Below are 10334 nucleotides of genomic sequence, written 5' to 3' on the forward strand. Positions count from 1 at the left end.
ACTCTCACTTGAGCGGGACAGTAAATCAAAGATAACGAACTACACCACCCTCACTAGAGCACAACAGTAAATCAAGGATAACAAACTACACCACCCTCACTAGAGCACAACAGTAAATCAAAGATAACAAACTACTCCACACTCACTGGACGGGACAGTAAATCAAAGATAACGAACTACACCACCCTCACTAGAGCACGACAGTAAATCAAAGATAACGAACTACTCCACTCTCACTGGAGCGGGACAGTAAATCAAAGATAACGAACTACTCCACTCTCACTGGAGCGGGACAGTAAATCAAAGATAACGAACTACACCACCCTCACAATGTGAAGGTCTCTTTCTTCTGTATGTATGGGTTTTTGGACAAACCATCCCATGATTGTTTGCACTGTATCACCACCGTTATTTAAGATGAGACCACATGTGCGTTGAGACATTTAGAAATTAGCAAGTGTTGGCCATACTGGTTCCAAGTATTTTTGAAATCAGCCTATCTAAAAATGCCTATAAGCAAGTTTTTCTGCTTTTTTTTTCAGAAGTTAACATCTCGTCCCATATCTACTCCACTACAGATATACCAAAAACTTTATATACACCACACTTGACAAAACTAATTCACACAAAAACTACTTACCTCTAAAGCATGCATTTTAGAGAGAAGAGTCTTGCCATTTTCAGTTGTTTTATATTCATAAAAAAATTCTTCAAATCGTTTCTTATACACCAATTTCAAACCATTTTCTTCTGCAATTCTAAAATAAAGTTAGTAAAGTTTAAATTTCTAGTACACTTACAACCTTTTCATATATACATGCAGGAGAGTTTAAAAGTTAAAACCAATGAGACTGCATCTTCCTGTCGTACGACTACGAATAATGTTTATAACCACTTCATCAATGTGTGACAAACTACTACAAAATTTCTATTAAAAATATAATGATAAAAACCAGTAAAAGAAAACATTCATCTTCCATCTTGTTTTAATTATCATAATTATTCACTAATAAAATAAAAAAACTTTCCTCTTTTCTAGTAGTTGCGAGTAGATAGCTTTATTTACTCTAAACAAACCCCCACATAGAGTAATATTTAGCTAAATTATTATTTTTTACTGGTCTTTCTAGATTTCTACTTATCAATCTGTAGACAGTTATTTTGTTTTGAAGATTCTCATGTGAGGAAATTCTCAACGATATCTAAATTCTTTTACCTACTGCAGCTTAAAATTACTCAATAAGACTAGAAATTCATCTAGAAAAAATCCTGGAAGGAAAGAAAGATAATATTTAAGTTTTTTCGACTTACTTTTCTACAGCAGGAAAATAAACCAGAAACTCTGGGCAGTCGACCACACCTTCCAAATGAAAGTCATATTTTGCTCCAAAGATAGGGAAGCTGTCTTTCGACTCACACGTAACAGAGAAGATATCGTTTCCAAAGCTCAACCCTTCAGCCTCATTGACACGTCTCCTGTTAAAAATTGCAAAGAAAACATTTTAGAAACTGAGGTTTAAAATTAAGTAAAACAATAAACAGAAAATAATAAATCTTTTCTCTTATTAAACTTGAAAAATATATTAATACACTTACAAGTCAAAGCAAGTATTTCTAGTTTTTAAGTTAGCATCCCACTACTTAAAACCTAGAAATATTCCATGTGACCACAAATTTTCGTAGTATCTCACACTATATCGTTTGCATCGGGAGTTGTGCCGATAAGATACCCTCCAGGTCGCAAGCACTCTGCCGCATTCTGAATCATACATTCTGCTTGAGCAAGGCTCTCAAAACAATAGTGAAAACTGAACTGGATGCTACTTATGTCGAACTGGATACTGGGATCGTTGTACTTCTCCTTCAGGTTGACCTGGGGAAAACCAGATTAATTCTTTAACAAATCTAGATTTTTTACATTTGTTTTTAATAATCTTTGTCTTGGATCATTGTGTTTATACTTATACAACCTCTGGCATAAGATTGTTGATAACGAATTAGCTCTAAGAATACCACATGAAGTAGAAGAATTTTTTGGTTTAAATTTGTTCAATCTAACAGTCAAGGATTTTTATATATCAATCTCATTACAAAATACCAGTCTAGTCTTTAAACCCTTCTGTGATTTGCCTGAGATAACTACATGACCATCAGTTTCCATACTATAACTTTAAATATGTATTGTGTATCTTCATGAAATTTAGCAAGCTTTCAGTAAACATTACAAGCTTTTTCTAGACATAAACAAACATATTTTTCAATTTAGTATTTTTTTATTAAAAATTTATCCGTGATTATATATATGGAGTCAGATTGTTGACTACTTGTATAAAATAACTGAAGTTGGAGTAGTCAACACTCTGACTCCATATATAAAATAACCGAACTCGGAGTAGTCAACACTCTGACTCCATATATAAAATAACTGAAGTTGGAGTAGTCAACGCTCTGACTCCATATATAAAATAACTGAAGTTGGGGAGTAGTCAACACTCTGACTCCATATATAAAATAACTGAAGTTGGAGTAGTCAATGCTCTTACTTCATATATAAAAACTGAAGTTGGAGTAATCAACACTCTTGACTCCATATATAAAATAACTGAAGTTGGAGTAGTCAATGCTCTGACTCCAAACTTCAGTTATTTTATATATTCTATTATTAACAAATAACTGTTAGATTTATGTAAAAGGGAAACTGCTCTTTTTATTGGTTATAAACAAGTGCTAATTATTTGTAGGTGGGACTAGACAAAAGGTTTCAAAATAATAAAGTAGTGGGAGGAGCCATTAGTAGATTCGCTAAAAATATTGCCATCTCAGCCACTGTACACAACGTAAAGTGAGCAATAAGACAATTAGACGTTATGTGACATAAATATTGATATTTAGCTTTTTTTTATAGTTCCTTTAAAATTAAGAAATTAAAACATATATAATATTAAAATTTCAATTATAATCTAAGTTTTGATACCAATTTCAAAGACACTAGTAGTAAAAAAGTGATTTAATAAAATTTTGAAAATAACACTCCAAAACGTGACATGCACACTTTAACCAACTAGAGTGAAAGGGTTAATGCACAGGCTGCTCTCAAGAAGACCATGTGAAGAATTATTATGATAACTTTTCATTATCTTACCTAACCTAGAAAGTTTCTAATTTTTACATTTTAGTTACTTTTATAATAATAACAAACAATATATCACTTACATGTGACCTCGTTTTTTGTTGTCAGTTACCAAGGGAATATAAGCCTACTTTTTTATACTAATGGTATTAATACACTAAATTTTTATTTACTTAAATAATACTACAGAATACTAGCATGCACAAAGCAAACATTGTCTTAGGAGTATAATGAGTTTTTTGGCTTTCTAACTTTAGCATAAGAGCCTTTAAATATTACCTTAAGCTTGTTACTCTGGAGACTTCAAGAGCAAATTTCAAACTGAAGACAAAATAAACAATTCTGTGTACTGCAAACAATGTAATACAATACATCAATAGATAGATTAAAACCTCGGCTTTCTATTGGTTACAAATAATATAGTATAAAGTGTCAGAGAGAACTACTGAAAAATTGTGAAAGAGAGGATGTGACAGATTGGCATGGCAAGTGGGTCTGATTTTTTAGGCCATAAACAAATAAGATTGAAGATTGTAAAAATTATGCTTTAACTTAGCAATATATATATTATAATGTGTAATTTAAATTAAATTCCATACTTCTCAGAGGGATGATTAGAGGAGAGAGAAGACCCTACAGAACAATTGTCACAAATCTCATACTAGGGATGATTGGGGATTTTTTAAATACTTCTTTATAAAATATTAAAATATGATTCATTAACTACATTTTGATGCCAAGTTTACTTGTATATGATGATTATAAAGCAGTTTAATTAAATGTTAAATGGAAAGAGGTGGGCAGGGGGCCACTGTGTTTAATTCACTACATGAGTGATATCTTAGTAAATAGAAAAGATAAGAGGTTCTTATTTTATATTCTAGCTTGTCAATATCGGTAATTTGAGTTTCTATTTCATACAAAATGATCGATTTAGTATTTTAACTTCAGGAACACCTAATTTGAACCAGTGCTGCGTTCAACATACGATACAACACACAAAAACCGATGTTTAGCTGTATTTTTTTAATATTTACTTTTGAATTAAGAAATTAACTAATGTGTAACACTAAAAGTTGAATTATAATCTACAATTTGATAACAAACTTATTGACATAAATTCATAAAACAGTAGTTCCATAAAATTTTGAATGCAATTCAACAAACGAGATGACATTGCCTTTGACACGTGACCTGGCGCAATAGGGTTAAAGCTTAGATTCGAAAAGCTAAGGTGATACTTTAGTGAGCTTGAAATTTCATTTTTTTAGACCCTAATACAGCTCTGTTACTAAGTTTAATAAATTATAGTGGAATACTATAGTACTGATACAGTAATTTATGATTTTTTGGTTATTCAAATGTATATATAAAACCTAAAAAAATTATTTTGTTTCACATCCTCCACACGCAAAATTTGATAAGGCTTAGCAACCTATGGCAAGAAGCAAACAAGTACAAAGGTCATAACTAGAAGATATAATTATTTTCTGTAATTCTTTATTTACTATTCAATGTTTTAAGAAAAATAACAAATAACATATTTGTAAATAATAATAATGTATATACATCTATAATTTATTATAACTGAAATGTGACTGTATTTCACAAAAATACTAGTCCATTAAAACACAGCCAGTTTTATATTCTTGGATATGATAACACCAGTGCATGTTGCCACATTACTGCAACTGTCATGTTAGTCAGGCATGGTCGAAAGGTCCATATAATAAAAATAATACATATATATATAAATGTATAATGTTAGGAGATTTAAGCTACTTAGACTAAACATTTGTGTTTTTGTGTTATAATCTGTAGTCATTCTAGAATGAAAATTTAAATTTATTTCCTTATTTTTTTATGGTGGTTACGAGGCTGGTCAAATGGACAGACCCCATGGAGTTAGGGTAGAGAAAATAACAGAAAAAATATAGTTTTACTGAAAAACAAATGTTTGAAATGTATTTAGCAGGTTATAGAGATTACATAAATAATATTTGAGATTTATGGGACGAACAATATTTTTTTAAGTTATAACGTGAAAATGACTTCGCACTTGGACATATAATGAAACAGACTCAATATTTTCACAAACAAGTTTATAATAAAAATACTTCATTAAAAAATCGGATTTTTTTATGCATGAAAGGCTTGTAATCTTTACTAAAAGTCTACAAATTTTTGTGAAGAAAAACATACTATATTAAAAGTTATACTGTAAATACTTAACGTATACAAATATATATACAAACTTGTGTATTTTATACTGAGCCTGTAGAGAAAGGGTTAAAATGGTTTATAATATTGTTACCTTTGTGCAGTCAGCTGTTATAAATTCAGCTGTAAAACACCTTCCTCGGTCCCTCTGTCTCCTGTTTCTATTCATCATATCTCTGTATCTCTGCTGACACTGTTCCATCGAAGTGCCTGCAATATCTGTATAACCATAGAGAGGATAGTGTTTTAGTAAGATACAATACAGTTTGACACATTTTACTGATCTAGCAGAAAAAATAAAGAACTTGTTTTTTCAAATAACTTTTTATCCATACATCACAAAATTCATTATGAAGAAACTTTCCATTAAAGATAGCTTACAGATGATGTTTAAACTTGAAGATATATCAACAAATAAACATCAATCATAAGTTGCCATCAAACCAACCACAATTTACCTGCACAAGTTAAATGGTTAATGTCTCCTTTTTTCCACTTGAGCAAATCTCCTCCTTTCCCAGCTCCAATATCTAAAACATTAATTTCTGCCTCTCTTCCTTTGTCTTCCTTCACTCTCTGTAGAAATTCACCTGAAAATAACACACTGTTATTATATGTATACACGACAGCTCTATTTCCAAGATTATCTGCTTCTTATCATAAAGATTTATGCATAAATGAACCAATATTCTCAAAAAAACCTCTCAGTCAGTTATAAATATTCCTCACATTCCCTGTAAATAACATTTCTGGCACTCTGTAACACCTACTTCTTTTAGTAACCTACTTCTATTTCTTCTAAATAGCTAATTTATTTTATATTAATGTATAAAAATGAAGGATGAGTCCTCATCATTTAGTTAGCAACAAAAACAGACAACCATCAATAAAAATACATCTTTAAATGTCATGTATAATATTAAATGTTTTATCATGTTTTTTTTGTACACGTGTCACGATTACACTCACAGAAAGCTGCAGGGCTAAAAAACTGCTGACCAAATGGACATGATTTATTCGACGTGGCCCTTCAATTCCATAACTTCAACTTTAATGAATCTTAGTGAAATTAGTAATTCAAGAACAGCAAATTACTGTAAAAACTAAAGAATAAAGTTGGCAATATTGTAATGCAGTACAAGCACATAACTGAAACTAACATACTTAATTTTAAAGTTGAAATGAACAATGCTGAGACAGAACCTGTCTTTGTATGTTATGGTTGGTGATAGGACTGTACCAGACAAAATGTCAAGGAAGTTCTGGAATTAACTATGACTTGGGTCACTATTCTAGTCTATAATCACAGTATCTAAACCTTCATAGTTAAAGAAATCCCAATTTTTTATAAATATTCTTTTTTCTACTTTTGTTCTAAATTAGCTATATTTTATAAATCTTCATGCTACAAATACTGTACCTAATTTTACTTATCAGGTTACTTTTGAAATTGCCTTTATCTTTTAAATCATCTCTTTCATTCTTCCCTTTCTTTTATTCTGTTTGTTTCACAAACTACCCTTTTCTGTTTTTTCATACACTGTAAATCAGTCTTCCCTGCAACAATCCTGTTTAAAACCAACTTTCGTTGTGATGTTACACTCAGCACTTCCTTCTCATTCCTAATTCACTTTAAAGAAAGATGGCCTGTCTTCCAAAAGTATCAAAGTTTGAAGCAGTGAAAATAGAATGATTAAACATATCATTATATTTAGTTCCATGTTTGTTTTAGACTGAAATCAACATTAAAATCGTAAAAACAAGGTGAGTTCAGTGAAAGCTTATTTCTGACATACTCCATATTTTTAACTATCATAGTACATTATTTGAAATGTCCGTATCTTGATTAAATCTGAACCAAACTGTCAGTGCCAATATTATAACTTAATATATTACAGTTTACTTGAACAAACAAGTATTTATGGATAAACTATCTGAGTATTTATTTTTACATATTTACTTTTATAAAGTAATGTGTCAGGTGGAAACAGCTTTGAATTTTACAAGACACAGGATTCATAGCATGACAATGGTAAACCCCACGTTTCATTTATAATCTTATTTCTGTTAAACATAACGCTACATTTACAGTCTACAGACAATTAAAACAGAAAAAATCTAATATTTTACAGTTGTATAGTTTAGTTGTTCTGAATTATACATTTAAACACAAATACTCAAAACAATTATTCAAAATTAAAATTTTTGTTTAAGTGCACATGATTTAAACTTGGTTTTTGTGACCAAAATTACTAACACACAGTCATACGGTGAAATTTGCACACAAAATCAGCACAAATATGACATTTCTAGACACAATCTACGTCATTTGGCCTAGTGTAAACTGAATGTACGTGTGATGGAACATTTGTTTTAACTTATTTTTTCAACTTAACAACATTTTTGTATCAAAATATTAGCACAAAGCAACGAAATTTATAAGAAACAGCAAAAACTGATGTATACATCCTATTTTTGTTCAAGACAATCTTCACACTGTAAATAAAATCAGTGCCTGGAATTACCATATTTTAACTTTTAAAATAAAAATTAATACACTTAATAGAAATATAAATGTCCTACCAATCAACATGCTTTTTATCCAATTATTGAAATTTCTAAGGTAGAAAATACGACTTTCAGCTCGGGCAGCCCGACCTTTCTCTTCTAGCTGGTTGTAATGTTGAGCTACAACTGAAGAATGTCCCGTCTCTTGCTGCTGATATAAACATTTTTAATAGCGATCAACATAATTATGTATACAGATACATATTATTATTACGTCACAACATTTATATAATCCTTCTCAATCGATGGTTCTCAAACATTTTCTTAGTGGACCACCTAAATTTATTCTAATCTCAGCAGATCTATACATTATGTTGTTATTTCCTTTCCTTAGTTAAGCAGCTTTTCCATGAACCACCCAAATGAAGCCAGCAGACCATAGTTTTACACATCAATTCAATACACTTCTTTGGATGTATACCAATTTATTAATTACGATATTGAATTTAAAATTTTTACTTATAAGCCCCCCCCCAAAACAAAACAACTGTTATAATATTAATACAAAGATGTTTTATCTATAAGGCATTTCAATTTTAAATCTCAAAAAAAAAAAAAACCTGTCTGACAATGTTGCTTACCTGTATATTACTTGAGGATGATGCCATTATTCAGCCGTATTCCTACTTGCTAAAGACCTAAAACAGAAATGTTTTAAACTTATAGCAATTGTTTGTCAGTTTTAAGATGTTCTTTAATATGAAGTTACTATTTATTGCAATGAATAATTTGAAGGAAACCATGAAAAATTAATTTATCTAAGTTTACATTTAGAACTAAAAATATCTACAACTATGAAAAACATTAATAAAAACATGGATAACTTTTAAAAGATGCCAATAAAAGAAACTTGTACTTCATTACAGAAAATTTGCAGCAGTAAGCTCAACCTTTGATACAAAACCATCAAGAACAAAGATGTTTGTTTGAGGAAAGACATCTAGTCAATAACACCATCTGCAATCTCTTGAGCTATTCTTGTCTGACCAAAGGGTAAAATTTTGTAAGGTGGTATTCCTTTACTTTTGTTAATTATTACTATATTTATATTTCACAACCAAAAGCACCCAACCCAGGGACAGGAAAACTTTAAGTTAATCTACACATTATTTCATAGACTTTCAAAAAACTAATTGTGTTGTACTCTTGGTTTCACTCGGAGCCAAAACTGTGAGCTACTTACACCTCCCACCACGAAAAGTAATTGTTGAGCATTTCAGTCATGCTAAGAGTTGCTCAACAATAACATATAGTAAATCTACATTTTTATTCTTTAAGTTACGTCACATTTTTGAAATGTGAATGATAGTGTGATTAATTCCTAACAATTTAGTGTAGAATATCCTGCTTGCAAAACAAAATTTGATATCAATATTATTGATGCCTGTTCTCCCTTCATTTTAAAACTGAATGTTGAGCTTTTCAAATGGAATACAGATGAACACTCAAACAGACACCACGGTTCGCAGTATATTTAAGATGTACCCTCACCACTGGTGATGAGTCTCTCATGAGCTTACGCATGACACCAGCTCATACTCGGGTAGTTAACTAACAATACTCTCATAGTAAAACAAGATGATACGGTGACAAGGTCTCTGTTTTGGTTACCACGTTCAAGTAAGTCTGGCAACCCATTTAAACAAGTTGATCAGATGTTTTGTCAACATTCAAAGATCATTCTGTCTCAAAGTCTGGTAGCAAAGAAAAGTATAAAAGAACTGAAGACTGGAAAGTCAGATGCTCAATTGTTTCAATGTTGTTGTATTTTAAGGACAATTATTCTTAACATTGGATAGAAAAGGCTTAACTTTTTCAGTTGGATATTTTCCTAACTATACATTTAACAACTCATTTAAGTCCAACTGGACTAAAGCACAAGTTTTGTGAAGGATTAAACTCTTAGTGAACCACTCTGTATTGCACTAAAATGTCTTTTATGTAATAAATATTATACTATCTTAACACCCAAAACCATTGTAATTCATTAAAGTGCATGACACACATCTCTGGAAGACTGCAAAAACTGCTTCATTAGATTCAATGGAAGGGTAAGATACTGAAGTGGGAAAATTGAATGAAAATACCTTTTGGTTTAACTTTAAGACTAAAGAACATGGAAATGTAGGCCTACGTAATTTTTCTAGATCTTTAATATCTAGGAGAAAGTTCAGATCTATAATTATAGTTTAAGCTTTTACATACAACACAATGTTTTAATGCTCTTGTTGAATGGGTTTTCAATTTCAGAATTATGAACACAAGAAAGAAATCTTGGCCAAACCTTTTATGAAATTCATGTCAAAATTTAGGCTTAAATCATACAAAGTTTTTAAACTTAAAGAGTAATCTTAACTTGATAAACTAAAGTACTTTTTCATTAATGGTTGGAGACGGCTTGAATGGGTAATGAAGA

At 30.7% G+C, this 10334-nt stretch overlaps 1 protein-coding gene across 4 annotated transcripts in view; it reads right to left on the bottom strand.

The window, feature by feature from the left end:
- Positions 1-601: 601 nt before the first annotated feature.
- The window catches only part of LOC106473559 (mRNA cap guanine-N7 methyltransferase-like), a 10640-nt gene continuing 907 nt past the window's right edge, over positions 602-10334 (bottom strand). For 2 of the 4 annotated variants that reach the window (XM_013934244.2, XM_022401966.1), the window contains exons 2-8: positions 8500-8556; positions 7934-8066; positions 5809-5940; positions 5445-5569; positions 1692-1873; positions 1312-1476; positions 602-758 (exon numbers count right to left, since the gene is read on the bottom strand). In XM_013934244.2, coding sequence (XP_013789698.2) covers positions 617-758; positions 1312-1476; positions 1692-1873; positions 5445-5569; positions 5809-5940; positions 7934-8066; positions 8500-8526 — 906 coding nt within the window. In that variant the 5' untranslated portion in view covers positions 8527-8556 and the 3' untranslated portion in view covers positions 602-616. Of the gene's footprint in view, positions 759-1311; positions 1477-1691; positions 1874-5444; positions 5570-5808; positions 5941-7933; positions 8070-8499; positions 8557-10334 lie in introns of all 4 variants that reach the window. The other 2 variants (XM_022401965.1, XM_022401964.1) reach the window with 1 other exon arrangement.

Source organism: Limulus polyphemus, unplaced genomic scaffold, assembly GCF_000517525.1.
Source record: "Limulus polyphemus unplaced genomic scaffold, Limulus_polyphemus-2.1.2 Scaffold6275, whole genome shotgun sequence".
NCBI lineage: Eukaryota > Metazoa > Arthropoda > Merostomata > Xiphosura > Limulidae > Limulus > Limulus polyphemus.